This window comes from Malaya genurostris, chromosome 2 (assembly GCF_030247185.1).
Source record: "Malaya genurostris strain Urasoe2022 chromosome 2, Malgen_1.1, whole genome shotgun sequence".
NCBI classification, from domain to species: Eukaryota; Metazoa; Arthropoda; class Insecta; order Diptera; family Culicidae; genus Malaya; species Malaya genurostris.
This window is the reverse complement of record NC_080571.1, coordinates 210,934,784-210,954,992: the sequence shown is the minus strand read 5'-3', so window position 1 is coordinate 210,954,992 and position 20,209 is coordinate 210,934,784. Positions and strand designations below refer to the sequence as shown.

At 37.7% G+C, this 20,209-nt stretch overlaps 2 protein-coding genes across 2 annotated transcripts; one reads left to right on the top strand and one right to left on the bottom strand.

The window, feature by feature from the left end:
• Positions 1 to 3,363: 3,363 nt before the first annotated feature.
• On the bottom strand, positions 3,364 to 4,361 carry LOC131432351 (COP9 signalosome complex subunit 8). Its single transcript, XM_058598565.1, has 3 exons — positions 4,205 to 4,361; positions 4,075 to 4,145; positions 3,364 to 3,934 (listed from the first exon to the last, which is right to left on the bottom strand). Exons 1-3 carry the CDS (start codon positions 4,259 to 4,261, stop codon positions 3,499 to 3,501), a joined length of 564 nt encoding a protein of 187 aa, XP_058454548.1. The 5' UTR covers positions 4,262 to 4,361; the 3' UTR covers positions 3,364 to 3,498.
• Positions 4,362 to 11,108: 6,747 nt separating this feature from the next.
• LOC131427350 (MPN domain-containing protein CG4751) lies at positions 11,109 to 16,306 on the top strand. Its single transcript, XM_058590465.1, has 7 exons — positions 11,109 to 11,424; positions 11,507 to 11,608; positions 11,722 to 11,971; positions 12,027 to 12,129; positions 12,195 to 12,613; positions 12,675 to 14,159; positions 14,234 to 16,306. Exons 1-7 carry the CDS (start codon positions 11,353 to 11,355, stop codon positions 15,970 to 15,972), a joined length of 4,170 nt encoding a protein of 1,389 aa, XP_058446448.1. The 5' UTR covers positions 11,109 to 11,352; the 3' UTR covers positions 15,973 to 16,306.
• Positions 16,307 to 20,209: the final 3,903 nt, after the last annotated feature.

Below are 20,209 nucleotides of genomic sequence, written 5' to 3'. Positions count from 1 at the left end.
ATACACTAAACTAAAAACTTGACTAATTACAAACTTGGTCTAGTTTAAGCGCTTAGATTGTTAGCGAATGATAAAATTGACAATTATATTCATTCTTGATAATTGATTCTATTCAATTTCCACAAATTTTTGAAAAACGTCGTTTAACTAGAAGTCAATTATGATGAATTCAAAGTTACTTGAAAGCTCAATTTGAGATACAAACAACCTAAAGATTTGAACCTGAACAAATAAAACTCTTTTATTTTATGACAATAATTTTCGAGAAACGTACAAACTTATTAATTTTATAAACAGTTAATCGATCCAAGAGAAGATTTTATATATTTCAACCAAAAATGTTGTGTTGGAGTTTACACTCAGGTATTTTATTAATCCTTCTTCAAAATCGTCGATAATCTTCGGAAAGTGTCGGTAAATAATATGGCAACAATACGAGGAAGAAAACATGTGAAACAATCCGCATAGAATATTTAGTTACTTACATTGATTTTCGCTTTGGCATATTAGTAATATACGGAATGGGTACGCAACAAAATTCCGAAATTTTGTTCATATTATGTTATTGTTATTGTTATTAACACATGAATGAACATTGTCATAGTTACAACGCGTGTAGTCATCAGACGCTTATTGTTTTGAAGCAAATAATAATTAAACTGAAACTGGCGGTTAACCAAATTCTACGAGGATTCCTATTCAAACGATACATGTGAAATCGCAGGTAAGCTCAACTTGAGTTTATCTTTGAAACTATACGATATTGCATCTAATTGTACTGTATATGTGAGCCTGTGGAACTCATTTATACTACTAAACCGAGGAGGCCGCTTTTAGATAAGTTTCAGAATTTAATTTTGAATCATTTGAAGCGTTTAATTCCTGGTGGGACAACAACTTGTTCAGTCACATTGTCACGTTTTGTTCGTAAGGGAATTGAGATTTAAGTATGCAAACCGATCCGTTGGCAAATTAAAACATTTTTAAGTTTACAATATTGAACCTTTGGAATCCTTTAAATTTGGAAAATCCATTAACAAATCATCAAGGAACAAGCGCTGCAAATTAGATCCAAAAAATCAATCACCGATAATTCTAAATTGGCCTGATAGTTACCAGAGAACCAAAATAAAATACTCAATTCAAACCAATTTTTCAATGGGATGCAATTGAAATGTTCAAATGTCGTTATCTCATAATAGGCATTTTTAATGGTAAAATCGACCAAAAATTTGCTAAATACATGGGATCAGCCGAATCAGTGTGTTTACCGATTCTTTCGAAATAATCGGTAAACACACTGATTCGGTTCTTCAATATCTAGATGATATATAAGATACTCAAGCGAACACGGTGTTGCGCAGACAACAGGAAACTTCACCAACGCATAATGCAAAAGCGACAATCCAGCAAGTGAACACATATAGGGTAACAGAGGTATTTTGGCCCACTTTAGAATTGATTTTATTTTGGCCCACTTTGTAAAAATATCCACCAAATGTCGTAATATCTATGAAAAACCCTTCCGCAATAGGTAATTTAATGTGATTAGCTTCAAATCGATGCAACATGGGTAACTTAAGGTCCTTTTCCCCATTACACAATACAAGTAGGTTTAGAATTTTCCCCACACAAAAATCTCAGAATTGCGGAAGCAAATGATGTCTTCATGGTAATAACCAAATCATATATATATATATATATATATATATATAACAGGGCTGAAAAGTCACCACTTGTGGCTGAACACCCAATTTAAATCTTAATAATTTAATTTTAACTCATATTCCAATAAATAATTATTTAAAAAAAAAAAAAAAATGGGTAACTTAACATCGATTAAAGTTGTAAGGTGGGCCAAAATATATGAAGTGACCAAAATACCTCTGTTACCCTACAATTCAGTCATCAGCTCACTGGACGAGCTACTTTTTTCATCCACAGTCAAACATCAACTAGGCAAAGAAATATTGTGCAGCCTATATTTATAGATTTCTCTTCATACTACGCAGAACGATGCGGTGTTTTTTATGCATGACGCAAAGCCTCCTATGCCGAACAAGAAGTTGACGTCATTTTGTACAACAGGGATTGGTGGATGAAAACATAGGTCGATTCCAACCATTTTTTCAATAGTATGCTATTGAAATACTGAAACGACGTCGTCATACATGTTTAAGTTAGAAGTTTCCGAATCGATTGGTTGTTAAATTATAACAATCCATCAACAAATGACCGAGTTATTAACGTTCAAAATCTTTCATTTGAACCAAAGATTGGGAATATCGGATCTGCCATCTCTGAGAAAAGTGAGTGATATCCATTGTTGAGTATAAGACTATTATATCCCATCGTAAATCGAAAACCGGGAACCAGGATAACTGGAATCGGTTTCTTTAGCTGCCTACTGATAATGGCTATCGATTTGTGTAGTTTTGCGTCCAGTTTAGAACTCTTATATACAGAAATAGTGTTAAAGATAAAAAATTATGAATCGACCGTTCAGATATTTTGCAATAATTATGGTTTCGGCTTAAGCGGTCTGTTAAAGAAGAACGGCTGTTATATACTGCCCGACGTTTCGACCACTGGTTATGGTCTTTTTCAAGGAAAACTGTAAGTTATAAAAGATATTATAAAAACATTAAAACTGTGTGTTAACTTACTATCTTATCGTTCCTCGTCTAAAAATCGTATGCCCACGAACGGTTGTTTACATAATAAAAAACCTTTCTTCACTGTTCTAAAATATATAAAAACATATGTGCGATCACCAAATCGCACATTAAATCAACAGTTTTTGGTGATCGCCCATGTTTTTTATATATTTTAGAACAGCGAACATACAAACACTGGCTTGTAAAACCAGTGTCCGATGTATTGAACCGCCAACCCGTGGTAATCGATGACATTAACGAGTTTCTTTTTGTGGTTCACACTCGTGGTATCACATTCAATTATTGGAATCATTATGAGGATGTGCTGGTTCACCCCAAAACTACCTAGAGTATATGCCATTAGATCTACCAGCGTAACCAAGTGAACTAACAAGAATCTTGTACACGGTCCATGTTCGTGATACCACATACAAATCATAGAATTATTGCAAATGTTGTAGCAGTTTTAATTATAATTTAATATTGCCGTCGTTAATATCCATCGTTACTCATACATTTTTGTAAAGATTGACAACAGTTTATTAAAATCAGTCCAGAACATGACAGAATGCACAAATTTTCACATTTTCCCCTCATGCGTTATGTCTCAGATGGGAATCCGCACCGACGAGGACCACATTTTCTTCAATAACTGCATAATTTTTATAAACTGAATTAAAAATTCAAGCAACATAACACCAACAGCTAACATTTTGCACCAGTGGCATACTTTATTTCGAACTGATCAATTTACAGAAACTTACATCTAAATAGCTCAAAATTCAATCGTACAGCAAAATGAGGTTTGACGGCCACTACTTGCATTTGTAGCAACGATCTACTAGTTCTCCAAAAACGAAACAAAATCAGTCAATTTCTGCAACTGATCTTCTGAACTGACTACAAGTGGTTTATCAGCAGCTGGATGCTTCGGCAGTATCAACCTCGGATGAGGACCGTCAATAATTTCCCAATTCTGGTTTTTACATAGTTCATCTATCATGTCCGGAGTTTGGTTTGTCATTTCGGCGAATACATTTTCAAAAATTGAACTGTATGCTCGACCAATCAAGTTAATTGTTTCCTGTTGTATTTTGTCTTTAAGTTCAAACATCAATTCCGATACGTGCTTCGTCCAATCATGATTGATAACCTTGTAGAAACCGGCCGTGTCGTTGTTCCACAGGCACTGGTAGACTTTGTACATCTGCTCCAATTCGGCGTGACCAGTTTTCACACTCGTTGGTATTCGTTTCCATAGGAACCGAGCATTGCAGCTAAAATATATTATACATATCAGCCCATAAAAAATCATTTGTTCAAAACATGATTTATTTTTATCACGAATTGGCATTCGGTTTGTGGTGCTACAGATGTTTTAACATAAACAACTTTATTCAAATGAAAAAAAACTTACAGATCGTTCCGGTACAGATATGCCGCGAAAAGTTCTGAGTATAGTTGAACTGATACAATCCCGTTGGGCGCCTGCAAGATTCAGTAAGTGATGTAGCTAAATCGACCAAATTCGATGATGGTTCACTTACCTCTAGTTCTTGTTTCTCCAACAATAACGTTAGCTGTCGAATTTTTTCCGAAAACATGATTAAGTAACTAGAAAAACACAACAGTTTCTCGCTAATTCGACAAACAATAAAAAAAATTGTCTGCTAGCTGACTGATCTGGTGCAGCTTCCTAATTTGTTTTTGTTTTTCTTTTAAGATATTTTGACGTTTAGAAGGAACAGGTGAAAATGAATTTTCAGTTACACTCTCGCCATAGAGATGTAAGCCCAGGGTTAAATGAAACAATCATTACTTAATCCGAGGAGAATGAGCTCGGAGATAACAGCACAGACTAACAGACAGGACACTCAAATCAGATTCTTCAATCATTTTAACGGTCATTTCGAAAATTCCTTTATTTGGGACAGTACTCACATGTGTCATGATGGCGCCACGTTACCCTATCAAAAACATCCTGTCTGTCATCTAGACTGGGTTTATTTTTTTCATTTACCAACAGAGTTGCCATTCATACAGAATTACCTGTAATGTATTGATTTGTATACGTCCATGCGAATTTCATGCAGGATACAGATTTAATACATATTGCCAAAACAATATACATAATTGTGCCTTCTTCTCATCCTCCAACGCAATAAAAAATCGAACCCGTTTTGTTACATCATTTACTTGCTTCTGGTCTGCCGCCACTTAATTCCGGGTGAAAACTACCAATACAATCGCCCTTATTGTGAATAACGTCGTATCGTTTTTTCGCTCGTATTTCATTCGTATTCCCAATAACGCTAGCAAAATCAAAGGTAGCTATAATTCGATCGAACCACATTCAATCGAAAAATCAATACGTCGTTATTCAGAATAAGGGCCAATAAAAAATAGTCTAGATGAACAACGTTGAGTCAAATAAATGGTTACCTTCCAACATCGCGAAAAGTTAAATATATTGTTAACGTAATCCAATAATTTATTGTGACGATTAATTTTCAAATATTTTGATGAAATCAGGCATCCCTGCAAACAGCTGATCGGTGTTGACAAACGAGGGGAAACCAACTAGTAAAAAAACTATTACATAACACAAGGGGTGTACAGATAGTAAATAGTTCGCAGTACAATATAGGTGGAACTAGTGCATCACGAAAAATTATTTTTATAAGAATTTACTCATACTGTCATGTCTGTTAGTCTGTGATAACAGCATTGAATTAATTCTAATTTCAAATAAGAAGTTAGTCTAATATTTATAGACTAACAACAACGAAATTCTTGGGTATACCTATCATTTATCATATTTATTACTGCTAATGAAAGATTGTATATTCACATGAATCTCTATATTTATGGCACAAACTAACAGACATGACAGTATGAGTAAATTCCTATAAAAATAATTTCTGGTGATGCACTAGTTCCACCTATATTGTACTGCGCGAACTATTTACTATCTGTACACCCCTTGTGTTATGTAAAAGTTTTTTACTAGTTGGTTTCCCCTCGTTTGTCAACACTGATCAGCTGCTTGCAGGGATGTCTGATTTCATCACAATAAATTATTGGATTACGTTGACAATATATTTAACTTTTTCTCGATGTTGGAAGGTAACCATTTATTTGACTATACGTTGTTCATCTAGACTATTTTTTATTGTGTTGGTAGTTTTCACTCGAAATTAAGTGACGGCAGACCAGAAGCAAGTAAATGATGTAACAAAACGGGTTCGATTTTTTATTGCGTTGGAGGATGAGAAGTAGGCCCAATTATGTATATAGTTTTGGCAATATGTATTAAATCTGTATCCTGCATGAAATTCGCATGGACGTATACAAATCAATACATTACAGGTAATTCTGTATGAATGACAACTCTGTTAGTAAATGAAAAAAAAACACAGTCTAGATGACAGACAGGATGTTTTGATAGAGTAACGTGGCGCCATCATGACACATGTGAGTACTGTCCCAAATAAAGGAATATTCGAAATGACCGTTAAAATGATTGAAGAATCTAATTTGAGTGTCCTGTCTGTTAGTCTGTGTTTATGGTACAAATCTTCATCACGAGAAATGATTGACAGCCTATCAACAAATTTGTGTTCGGTCGAGTTGAATGTTTTCTTTAAAATAATCTGTTTCATGATTCGCAGTTAATTCTAGCTTGTGATGTTGTCGATCGGTCGTTTCTGATAGAGTGATTCAAACCCCAAATGTTTAATACGTGTCTGCTCAATCTTGTTAGAGTGCATATTGAATAACAAATCCAGATCGGGGGTTCAGAGTATAGAGCACAAGTATCTGTATTGTGATCAGAGATGGCATTTCACTATAGTGATACACCAGGGCACAGGTTTCAATTATACACTGCGGATATATTTACTGGGCTCCACACAAAGAGGAAAGCGCACTTCTTCTCAGTGTCCATTAGACAGATGTGATGTGAAAGAAGCTAGTGCGAGAGAATAACATTTTCTTATCACGAATCGCTCTCACGTGCTCTCGTCTAAATACACCCAAGTGATCACTGGCGCGTGATGGTGAGCGAACACTTCTGTGAACTTCAATTAATAGAGAGTAGATCTGGCCTTGCTATGAAAAATTATCAATGAAAACCGAAAATTTAACGATAAAATGTTTTATTTTGCTGATTTTAAGTGCCCCACGCTCCTTCTACGCAAACTACACACCAGAGTGCTTACCGGTGAAAGTATCTGCATCCACCTCAGAGAATTTATTAGCTCTGCTCTAGCACTTCGGTGCGATTCAGTGGAGGAGGGAAAAGGAAATAAACAAACGCACTTATGATGCATGCACACTTTATACAACAGTGGTGTATATATGTGAAAGAAATTTTTCTTGCTCTTCGTCACACAGAGGAGATGGACATCTCTGATTGTGACGATTAATATGCACATCGTGAATGTATATAGTGACGTGATATAGTAGAATTGAGTGGTGATAAAATATTATTCTAGTATAATCTAATGTAGGATTTCAAAATTTCCGTAAAATACCAATACGTAACACACCTCCCACACCTGGGGGTAATTTGTTCCACCACACATGATTATATTTTTCTGAACAAGTCATTTCGAAAAAATTATGAAACAGTAAAATGTATGTTTGTGTACAATTTTTTTCCATAAATACGTTTATTTCATAGGCAATATACATAAGTTTTTCTTCGCTGTGGTAGTTTGCGTACAATTGATAATACTAACAATACATTAGTTTAGATTGTAAGTTTTAAGAAACTATTCTCTATATTAGGGAAAAAATTGCTTTATTAATCATTATTATAGTGTAGTTTTTTACAAGTTGTCTAACCCAGACTCACATTACCAGATCGTAAAATTTAATGATGGTAATTGTTCAAAAGGCTCTCGCAATATTGACTTCAATAATGTAGATTGTATTATAATAAAGACATACTGTATTATTTTTAGTTTGAAATTTAACAAGCGATTGTGGCGTAATTTGATGAATTGGCAATAATTATCAAAGATAAACTCAAGATTACGAAGTATCATAAAAGCCTATGAAGCATTTTGGATAACGGTTCGTGAACCGATGAACTGTTTCAGAATATCTGTTGATTGACCCCTCAGTCTGTAAGGTTCAATGATAATGCTAGTATCCATGAAAATTTATTCATTACTTACAAATAAAACTAACAAAAAATGGAAATTGCAAAACATTGTGTTGGTAACGGCTGTAAAAGCCGACAAAGGGATTCAGTACCATTTTTAAAACTCCTGACAATTCAAAACTGTGAGTAATCATGCAATATCAATTATTACTTATCTATGCAACTTTCCATAAGTATTTAAAGCGCTGATATATGGACCACATTTCGTAACTCGCCTTAGTTACTTTTTACAGCAAATCACTTCAAAAAGATTTGTTCAAGAAATTTCCTGATATCCAGTTTCAAGAATCCCAATGTTCCTTCCAAAGGGTGGGTATAGAATGCACTCAAAAATAATATAATAAGGAACATTTTCTATAATAATCAAGCGTTGTCATAAAAGAAGTTTTTCATTTCATTACAGACTTAAAACAAATTCCGTAACAACGGTATCTACCAGTGATTGCGATAATACAGTGCTCGGCACGCAAGAAATTGAATTTCTAGATAGTGACGAAAATGTAGTTCGCCTTTGTCTTGGATTGAATGTTACGTTCATCTTAGTTACGATAGTGAAAAGTTCTATACCCTAGAAAGAAACACTCATTTGATGAATTTCAACCAAATTATGAATAAGATACCAGACAAATTCTGTTTACCGAAAGGGAAGTCTATAACAATTTTCGTTGAATGAAATGCAATCTTATGCTGTTTACATTTTGTAGAACTAAATTTGCGAATATTATATCAATAATAAGAGGAACTACAGATAGAGAGAGAGAGAGAGAGAGAGAGAGAGAGAGAGAGAGAGAGAGAGAGAGAGAGAGAGAGAGAGAGAGAGAGAGAGAGGACAAACGAAGACTGCAACGTATATGTAATCGACGATTGGAATCAATGGAACTAAAAAAACCAACTGCGAACAAATAATCAAAAATCTAAGAAAATAACATCTTCCAGAATTTAAAACGATCAAATCATCGAAGCTGCTTGAAACAATCCAATAACGGATCTTTGGAAAAATTTACTAGTCACATTTTCAAGCCAATCGGAAAAAAAAACTCTGGATGTTATGGGCCTTCATCCACAGACTAACAGACATGACAGTATGAGTAAATTCTTATGAAAATAATTTTTCGAGATGCACTAGTTCCACCTATATTGTACTGCGCGAACTATTTACTATCGGTACACCCCTTGTGTTACGTAAGTTTTTTTACTAGTTGGTTTCCCCTCGTTTGTCAACACTGATCAGCTGCTTGCAGGGATGCCTGATTTCATCAAAATTTTTGAAAATGAATCGTCACAATAAATTACGTTGATAATATATTTAATTTTTTCGCGATGTTGGAAGGTAACCATTTATTTGACTCAACGTTGTTCATCTATACTATTTTTTATTGTGTTGGTAGTTTTCACCCGAAATTAAGTGGCGGCAGACCAGAAGCAAGTGAATATTGTAACAAAACGGGTTCGATTTTGTATTGCGTTGGAGGATGAGAAGTAGGCATAATTCTGCATGGACGTATACAAATCAATACAATACAGGTAATTCTGCATGAATGGCAACTCTGTTGGTAAATGAAAAAAATAAACACAGCATAGATGACAGACAGGATGTTTTTGATAGGGTAACGTGGCGCCATCATGACACATGTGAGTACTGTCCCAAATAAAGGAATATTCGAAATGACCGTTAAAATGATTGAAGAATCTAATTTGAGTGTCCTGTCTGTTAGTCTGTGCTTTATCTTTCCTTATCTCATACTGCAAAAAAGCAAGAGTTCGGCGATAGGTCTAAGAGTTCTGCTTCGAATGACTTGAAAATTTGACAAAATATTCTTGGAATGTTTTATTATAACAAAATGCAAAGAAAAACTATGATTTTACGAAAATGTTAGACTCTACGCGTTTTTTAAAAAAAAATAAATTGTTTCCTTCGATTTCATGGACAATACATTTTAAACGCGTTTTACTCGAAAGGAGGTTTTAAAAGTCCGTGTCCATCGTCATTCAAAGACTCCCAATTTTTTAAAATATTGCACACAATTTCTACTGTAAATTACTAAACCCCAACGTTCTCGTTTTCATTGTTTGGTGGTGGATTTTTTGTGAAAAATCGATATTTTGGCTTTAAACAACCACCAAAAATATAAAAAAATTTAAAAAAGTCAAACAGGAACGTTTGGGTCTAGAAAAATTTCTACTGTAACTATTGAAATTTTTGTTTCATTCTTTTAGTTCAAAATAAAGTAAGTACTCTGATAATCAAATGTAAATGTTGTTTGTAGACCTCTTTCTTTAAAAGATATTTCATTCAGCTGTTAATTTTATTTCTCAGCAAAGGTATTCCCAGTTAAACATTCTGGGAACAATTAAGTTTCATCAGTTTTGATTTCTAATACATAAATAGAAACATTTGTTCCTTGCACCATATTCAACTAAACAGATAGTGTCAGAGTGATGTAGGATTCATACTTCATGTTCGGTTCATATACATAGTCAATTTCTGAATGAAGAGGAAAACACACCGTTCAAAGAGAATGTTGTGATTATCCTCGGCGAAATACGAAACCGAGATGGAATGCCCTAATATACAAAAAAATACCATACAATCATCGATGTTGTAGACATAAGTTACACAGACTCACAAATATAGAACCATTAGATGTAATGTCACATAATATTATCAGAAAATTCCGATAAAAATCGATGCAATCTTCAATTGAATCGATTAACTCTCTGTATTTTTATTATTTCTAAGTTTCGTCGTCTTTCTCTGTATTAGTTAGTAAGCTAGTATATAATTTCCTTTTCCCCCATTACACAATACAAGTAGGTTTACAATTTTCCTTACCTAATAATAGGGCATTTAATTTTAACTCATATTCTAATAAATATTTATTTTAGAAAACGAAATAAAAACCATACAATCGTTAGATTATTTTTGGAGTGAGAAAAATGTAGACATTAACTGTATTTGGGATAATATTTACATAATAAACAAACTAAGCTTTGCTCAGTAACATAAGGTCGAATGAATAGTTAAAATTCAAGGCTTTGACTTTTGACAGTGAACCGGAATCATCGAGGGGTAGTAATTCGCTGATAGATACAAGATCACCGACTACTCCATCTTGAGTTTATCTCTGATAATTATACTGTCTAGAACGTTACAAAGCATCTCTCTTACCCTACGCAGAATCCAACTCTGTATGTACATGTTTTCGGCCGCCCATTTCGTTTTCCATCATTCCAGCCGCCGTGCACAAATTTCATTCATGGCTTTTGTTACAATGGAAAGGGAGCATAAAACGGCTAAATGTCAATGAAATAGGGCTTGAGCATTCAGTGGGGAACATTTTTTCATGCCTCTGCCGTTTGGTTGTCGTTGCCGTGATAACAAATTTTCATTCAACTATTTTAAGTTAACATTCCGTAGTAACTGGTGAAAATTAGTGCCACTAACAGAATAAGTACTCGATGTTTGTGTTTCCCTTGTAAATCCTTAGCTTTCTAGTGTTTTAGCGGCGGAAATTTACTTTGAAAATGTCAACAAAAGCCAGCGAAGAGGAGTCCCACCATGACGAAAGTGACATTACGGATGAGTTTATCGATGATGTTTGTATTATGGCCGCCTGTGCGGGTGGAGTTGCATGAATATTTTATTGATCTTTTTTTTTTAATTCAATGTTCTATGTAGGACGGTGACCGGTACTTTCCCGGGAAAACGGTCACGTTGCAGATGTTATTAGGAGCTAATGTTCTTCAACCGGGAAAAGCTGCTATGAGCATAGAGTATTTGGTAAGTGCAAAAAAAAGAGTTACCGCAAATAATTTTGACGATTCGGAAGAAACTTTTTTTTCTTTAATTGGTTGCTATCGATCAAGATAAAAATTCGTGTTGATGTCTTTTAGGGGCAAAAGTTTATTGGAGACTTATTACCGGATGGAAAAATAAAATCACACGAAACCGAAACAATCTTCTGTTCGCCCAGTGCTTGGGCTATCTACTGTAAACGTATCATAAATCCGGACAAAAAATCTGGTTGTGGATGGGCATCGGTGAAGTATAAAGGTCGGAAATTGGATGCCTACAAGGCGGCATACCATCGGAAACAGTTGCTCAAGGAGAAAGATCACAAAGATGAAACGATCACGAATGAAGGTATTTGTTTGATTGCGTTTTAAATTGAATAGATTGTGATTTTGTATGTTATCAGACATTGTAGAGGAAATTGAGGAAGACAAAACAGCAATGGAGCCACCGCCTGTGCGAAGAAATGTGATGCAGCATAATACGGTTAGCAATCGCAACATTTTGCAGTAAGTATTGAAACTGAAAATAATGAATATATGAAGAAAATAACGTTTTCGTTAACCAAAAATAGTGATGCAAATACATTGATTGAATCGATTCCATTTACGTCAATTGGTAAAATGCAACCATTTTTGGTGACGGTTACTACCTCTACCATCCTGTTGATGGATTTCCACTGTCATCTGACAAACAACGAAGTTTGCGGATATCTTGGTGGAACATGGGACATCAATGCACACAATCTTTCAATCACGCATGCATTTCCGTGCCGAAATTCGCGCTTCGATCGAGATAAGGCAGCGATGTGCGAGCTGCAGATACAAAAACTTATGGTCAAGAAAAGTCTCCACTTAGTAGGTTGGTATCATTCGCATCCGCGCTTTCCGGTACAGCCTACGCTAAGAGATTGTGATGCCCAGCTGGAATATCAAATTAAAATGCGAGGTCCCACTGAAGCGTCTTACACTCCATGCGTTGGATTTATTTGCTGTAAGTAGAATAAATCATATCTGAAGCATGTTCCTAAATTACAACAATCCCAAATTTGCAGCCCCTTACAACGATGATGACATGTCGACAGAATCCAGCATTATGTCCTTTTGGGTACTGCCTCCACCAGAGAATCGTCCGGCCGAGTATGGTCGCCCCATGCTGATGTCCTACTCGTTGGTCCCCGATGAAACTCTTTCCGAAGAAATCAAGGAGGAAATGATGCTCACCGTCGATTACTACAAGCAATTCAAACGGGAACTGATCAACTTCCAATCGGTTTATAAAAATGATATTACCTATATTGAAAAACTGAAAAAAACTTTGCAATCTAAGTTTCCTCTGGACTCAACCAATGGACATTTTTGGAACTGGATCCGTGAACTGTTGGGATTGGACCACGAAGAAATAGTGATCATACCGGAACCTCCTCCTCCTCCTCCTTCGTCGGCACCAATCAGCATCCCTAAACTACCGGAACCACTATCGGCACAGACTGTTGTGAATTTAACACAGACCGAAGACGGCGGTATTTCTTCGGAGGGAAAACATGAGGACGATTTTGAAAGGATTTCAGAAATGGGTGATTCTGATGTCATTTCACTAAAGGATGATGATGTAAAAATACCCTCACTTGCCGTTCCTAGCCTACAAGCTCAATTAAAACGCCCATCCGGTTTGAACATGACACCTTCGCCCCTTTCCAGCTCACTCGTTGTGCTGCCACCGAATCTCAACCAGAATAGCAGTAATAATAATAATAACAGTACTTCAGGCAATGCCAACAGCATTAACAATCACGGTGGATCGATAACTACGAACACGTCTCCTAGAGACAGCCCCATCACGATTCCGTCGAACTCAGCAAGTCCCGCAAAATTCGAGATTCCAGTTCGTGCAAGTCCTTCTCCTGCCAAATCCGATACGTCGTCCTGTCGTAGCCGTACAAGAAATTCACCAGCTCCCAGTCCAGGTAAATTATCGATTGGTGATATTCTTGGGACGGGCAATCGAAACAGTCCTACCTTGAGCTCGTTGATTGGCAACATGGGTGGCAACGTTTCCAACATTCATGATCTTTATGCCGCGACGTTCGCTTCATTAGGCAGTTCCATTCCGCCGAATCTTCTATCGCAGGATTATGCCTCTCTGTTCCAGAATACCAAACGGGACGAATATGGATTATCGGCTCTTAATGCCCTCGCACAAGTGGCGGCTGCTTCCGGAATCTCCAACTCGCAGATAAACGAAACTCTTCTGCATAGTCTCAACAGAAGTATGACTTCGAAGTCCGGTCAAACGTCAACCGTAACCACTGGGTCGGCTACAATGACCTCCACCACAGCCCCATCGTCTGCGGCAGTAGCTACCAATTCTTCCGGATTGCCTGCCATTCCCAACATGAAAGAATTCATGCAACAGCTTGAAAAGGGCAATCTAAGCTTATTGATGCAGTCCCAGTATGCCAACCCGTTGGCAGGAATGTCTGGACTAACTGGACAACCGTCCACCGGTCCAGGCTCGTTAGTTGCAGGAGGAACGGGCGGTAAGTTCATGATTTAGACATTGATTTGACTTGTGTTTTGAAAGTGGTGATACCAAAACTATCTGTCGTTTCAGGTTCCGGTGGAAAATCCAGTCGTTCCTCAAGCAAGTCTCGAACGAAATCTCAACAACAACAGCAGCAACATCAGCAATCAGTTCAACAGCAACTCCAACAAGCTCAACAAAATCTGCTGCAGCAACAGCAACAACAACAGCATCATTCCCTAATGGACTACGCGGATTTCATGAGTAAATCGGATCAGAACAAACTGGCAGACTTAATGAAATCACCCGAATACTCACAAATGTTGCTCCAGCAGGCTCAAGCTCTGGGCAGTCTAGGGAGCGAAATATCGATCATAAAAAAACCTTCCTCCAAAGGAAGCTCGAGTGGGGCCACCAACAACAGCAACACCAACAACAGCAACAGCAACGTCGGTAGCAGCAATAAGAAGGATTCTGCCAGTGATTTAATTTCCAAATTAAGAACAATTTTCTCCACCGATTCATATTTACCGCCTATGCCAACGGCTGCGGATATTAATTTGCTGGCCGATCAGTCCCAGAAAGTTCCGGAGATTCAACAGATTTTAAATTCGGGTAACTTGGACGACATACAGGTATTATTGAAAGCGCAATCATTGTCCAACAACACGTTGGATTTTGCCACGTTCCTTCAAGGAACTTCTGGCGTTGGTTCTAACATTGGTGCAGGCGAAGGAAGCAGTAAAGCTAGCCGGAATGCTGCTGCTAAAGAGGAAAGAGGTCGTGAGAAGGAAAGAGAACGGGAAAGGGAACGGGAACGGGAACGCGAACGTGAGCGAGAAAGAGAAAGAGATAATGCAAATGCAGCGGCAGCCGCTGCAGCCGCCATGAATCCCTATCTTTCCGCCAGCAATCTGTCGGCACTTTTCGAACCTGTTCAGAGATCATCCTCCAATAAATCTAACAAAGCCGATAAAAACAAAAACACAGCCGATCGTAGTACAACAAATGCATCGTCGAATCCAGCCGAAATGTTGAATAGCTTGTTCACCTCAGCCGTTGGTGGAACCAGTGCGGCTGACATGAACGCGCTGCTCTATGGACAAGGGAAAATGGCTTCCGATTTGAGTATGCTTTTTGGAGGTGTGAGTTCAGCTTCAACATCATCGGCAAATTCCAGCACAACGTCAACCGCAGCTGCGGCGGCAGCAGCAAAACAAAGTTTGGACTATCTTTCAATGTTTCCGAATTTTTCATCGGTCAAATTGCCGGAAATGTCCGCTCTTTTCCAGTCTGATAAATTTGAAATTCCGGATCCACTAGCTAAAGCTACACTCGAAGCAAACAATATGTATCTGGCGCCTTCGGCTTCACTACTGAAACTCCAGCAGGACGCATTCAACTCAATGATGATGAAACCGCCGAAATCGTCCTCTTCATCTACGTCATCATCGAGCAAAATTGAAACTCCGCCCCCGATCGCAGCTTCGCCCGGTGCACGATCCACACCAACCAAGTCCGCTAGCCGCGACAGTCCCTCTCTGGGACCAAAATACAACTTTAGCGCAGTAGATCTTGCCGTATCCAGTGTTCCTCTGGCTGCTTCCTCGCCACTGGGTGCAGCGGACTTGTCCCGGAAAGCACCCCAAACACCACCGGTTGATATGTCAGCTTTACAAGCGAATCAGCACACTCCGCCGACACCGTCCGCAACGTCACAAATTTTGCCTCCGTACAAGAAGCGCATGGAATTCTCTTCGATTGCCGATCTGGTCGCGGCTCCACCCAGTAAAATGCCGAAAATGTCATCCGACAGTTTGGACCCCTAGACGACTCGATTCGACGGTTAAATATCGAAAGGATATTTTTTAACAGAATAAATTGTCAGAATTAAATTATTTTTTTTATCGTTTGAACCTTTGTGAAACGGCTCGCTAAATGTAGCAATGGTAAGAAGAAACACTGAAACCACCATCATCAGTTAGCATTTTTATATTCCATTTTCACGGAAATTTAACAAAACAAAAAATGGAAGGTGGATCCACAATTTTCGTAGCTGATAAATAGTACTAATCAGCAGCAAAACAAATGCAATTCAGTTTAACTTTAACCATTCATTATCTATCCATAGCGACTACAATAAAAGTATTAGAAATAAACAGATACGATATTGTATTATGTGTGATCAGAGAATGCATGTACCTATATGGTGAAAATATTGAGATTACTCGGTTCTGATGTTACTACGGTCGAGGGGATTTTTTAGAAATTCTTTGCTACAACTTACATGCGTTACTTTTTATGAGTTATAGACGTTACGAAGTGTTACAAGCATTACTCGTTTGTAAGTTACAAGCGTTACGATGCGTTACTTTTTGGTAAGTTTTAGGCGCTACGAAGCGTTACCTTTTGTAAGTCACAGGCATTACAAAGCGTTACTTTTTGTAAGTTACAGGCATTACTAAATGTGACATGTATAAATTTTTGGCGTTACGAACCGTAACACGCATTAGTTTTTTTGTGGGTTGTAGGCGCTACGTGCGTTAGGTTTTGGGAATTACAGGCATTATGATGGCGTTACGAAACAGTACATTCGTTACATTTAATAAATTTTAGGTGCTACGAAGCATTACATGCGTTACTCTTTTGTAAGTTATAGGTGTTACAAATCGTTCATGCGTAACTTTTAAAGTAAGGTTTAGGTGTTACAAAACGTTATATGTGTTACAAGGTGTTACATCCGTTACTCTTCCGTATGTTACGAAGCGTTATATGTGTTACTTTTGGCAATTTGCAAAATCTACTAGAAATGTTAAAATTATGAAATGATTTGAAATGATCCTACAACGACATGGAATACACTAATCAAAATTAGCACAATGACATAAAGTTTGCTTCATTTAGAATTGGAACGAACTTTTGTTCATATAGTGGCGCTCTTGGTGGACGGATATGGAAGTTCTTGGCGCCCACGTGTCGGGAATTTTGTCAGCTTTACGTATGATTTTTGACATTCCGCAAATCGACTGTACTTTGTAAACAATCAACATGGAAGCCGGAAGAAGGGAAAAAATTGTGCACAGTTATTTGGAAAGTCCATTGTGGTCTGCATCTAGGCTAGCTAAACAGCTGAAATTGCCCAGAAATACCGTATGGCGCGTTATCAAACGGTATAAGGAAACATTGACGACGATTCGGAAGCCTCAAGCCGATCGTCGGAGTCGAACTGACGACCGGAAATTGCGTGGTAAGAGTTTGAAGACGATTAAGAGGAATCCTAATCTGTCGAACCGTGAGGAGAACTCGACTCCGGGAAGGAATCGAGTAGTATCGAGCTAGCAAACAGCCAAATCGGACCATAAAACAGAATAGTGTGGTCAAAATTCGTGCTCGGAAACTATATGACCAGGTTCTGACCAAGTTGGACAATGAAACCTATGTCAAGGTTGACTTCGGGCAAATCCCAGGTCAAAAATTTTACTTGACAATGGCTCGGGGGGATGTTCCAGCCAAATTTAAATTTGTTTTTGCCGAAAATTTTTGATTTGGCAGGGCATTTGCAGCTGTGGCAAAAAAAACGAAAGTTTTCGTTACAAATAAGACAATGACATCGGAACTATACCAAAAAGAGTGTCTCCAAGAACGAATTTTGCCGTTCATTCGATCCCACGACCATCCCGTGATGTTTTGGCCAGATTTGGCAAGCTGTCATTACAGCAAAGTCGTTCAAGAATGGTATGCAGAAAAAGGGGTCCAGTTTGTTTCGAAAAACCTTAACCCACCCAACTGCCCCCAGTTCCGCACTATTGAGAAATACTGGGCAATCATGAAGAGGAGACTCAAGGCAAAGGGAAAGGTTGTCAAAGACATCAATCAGATGACGACCTGGTGGAATAAGATAGCTAAAATGATGGACGAAGAAGGTGTGCGCCGCCTAATAAGCCGTGTTACAGGAAAAGTTCGAAAATTCCTTCGAAACCGTGACGAATAATTTTATTCGTATTTTTTCTTAAAAGTATGAAGAAAACGCAACATTGGTATAAAAAAGATCTTGAATTCAGTAATAAATAACTGAAATACAGGAAATTGTCTTTGTTCCAATTCTATCTGAAGCAAGCTTTATCTTGACAAAACGGAAACTTGTATTTAATTTTGAAGGGAAATGAGCATAAATATTGTTCAAGTGAATTAATTGTTCTATTCTATCCATGAATGAATCGTTAATTCTTTTCTTGATATGAGAGTATTTAGTAAATTTAAATTTTATTTCACACGATTCAACGGTTTCAAAATTTTAATTGTTACCGACAGCCACGTTCCCGACAGGGGGAAGGGCGAGGGTCCCTGACCCATCCCGAAATCTGAAATCAGTTTGAGAAAAATTATGGGGCTGTTGATCCTGTAGATTACACCGTGAAATAGAGGTTTTGAGAGTTACGTGATGGTCAAAACTCCACTGCGGATAAAGCACGCAGCGGCAGGTCTTACGCAGCAAAACACAGTCAAAACCACATTAAAAATGGAGGATGAAACCGGGGTAAAATAAATGATAATAATATAAATACAAATGCCTGGACGCCCGGAAAAAGAAAGTGCGCGAGCATGCTTTAGATAAGCAAGGTTTTGCAGATGAGAAAGATATCCTGCCGCTTGAAACGGTACATACTTATTTAGGGCTAGAAAGACGAACGCAAGCGCACTTCGAGTACATGTTTGACTGAATCCATTACTATACGTCAGAGAACAGAATGATTACTCGAAAATAAATTGAAATCAGCATGAATGTTTCGAAGCGCGTTTCAATGGGACCGAAAAATCACAACTTCGGTTTTCTGGGATCGGCATAGTATGTTTTTGGAGGACTACCTCAAATCTTTATATTTATATTTATATATGGTCTTCGATAAGTTACATCGCACAGTCTCTTACGTACTAATTCTTAATCTAAACACATTTTTAGACACATTAAAATCAAAATTGTCATAAACATCATTGAATAAACAGCAACAAACATCCAGTGGGTTGTTTTGTCCATATTGGGTACGGTGAGTTGTAAATCGAAAGAGTTCCGTACGACGGGTTCGTCTCAGTAGAGCATGAAATTGTAATTTCTCCAGTAGTACTGCGCAGTCAATGGTGTTGCTTAATATGTCGAAAAATAGAAGACGCTGCAAGGTTTTTCTTCTGCTTTCCAGTGTTGGCAGTTGGATAAGATGACAACGATCTTCGTAGGAAGGAAAATGAACTGGATCGGTCCAAGGTAACAGACGTAAAGCGTAGCGTATAAAACACCTTTGCACGCTCTCAATTCTCTTGATGTGTACGCTGTGATACGGTGACCATACTGGTGCAGCATGTTCTAAGATGCTGCGGACGACTGAACAATACAGAGTTTTTAGACAGTACACATCTTCAAAGGCGTATGTATTTCGACGAATAAAACCCAGAATCGAGAAAGCCTTAGCGGCGGTTAGTGCAACGTGCTCCGAAAATCTCAATTTGCTATACAATTAAACGCCGAGATCCTTTATAACGGAAACTCGTTCGATGGTCAGAGATGAGATTTCATAGTCGAAAGCAATCGAAGAACGCAAACGAGAGAAAGTTACGACGTTACATTTCCGGTAGTTAACCTCCATACCATTTATGTTGCACCAGGCAATGAGTGAGTCGATGTCAGATTGAAGGACGTAACATTCCAAGTTAGATTCTATACAGCGAAATATTTCAGATCATCTGCATACAGCAATTCAGAAGATTTTATTACTTTGCAGAGGTCGTTGATAAAAAGAACAAAAAGCAGTGGACCAAGATGGCTTCCTTGAGGAACACCTGAAGATATTTCGAAATGAGAAGATATTGTATGTCCGATGCGCACGAAAGCACTGCGTCCAGTTAAGTATGTCCAAATCCACCGTGTCAGCCAATCCGGGAATCCAAGTCTATTTAATTTCTCGACGACAAAACGGTGAGGGACTCTGTCGAAAGCTTTGGACAAGTCGAAGTAAATAGCGTCGACTTGTCGTCCACTCTTCATGTGATCGATCAAATTAGAAACGTAGCACA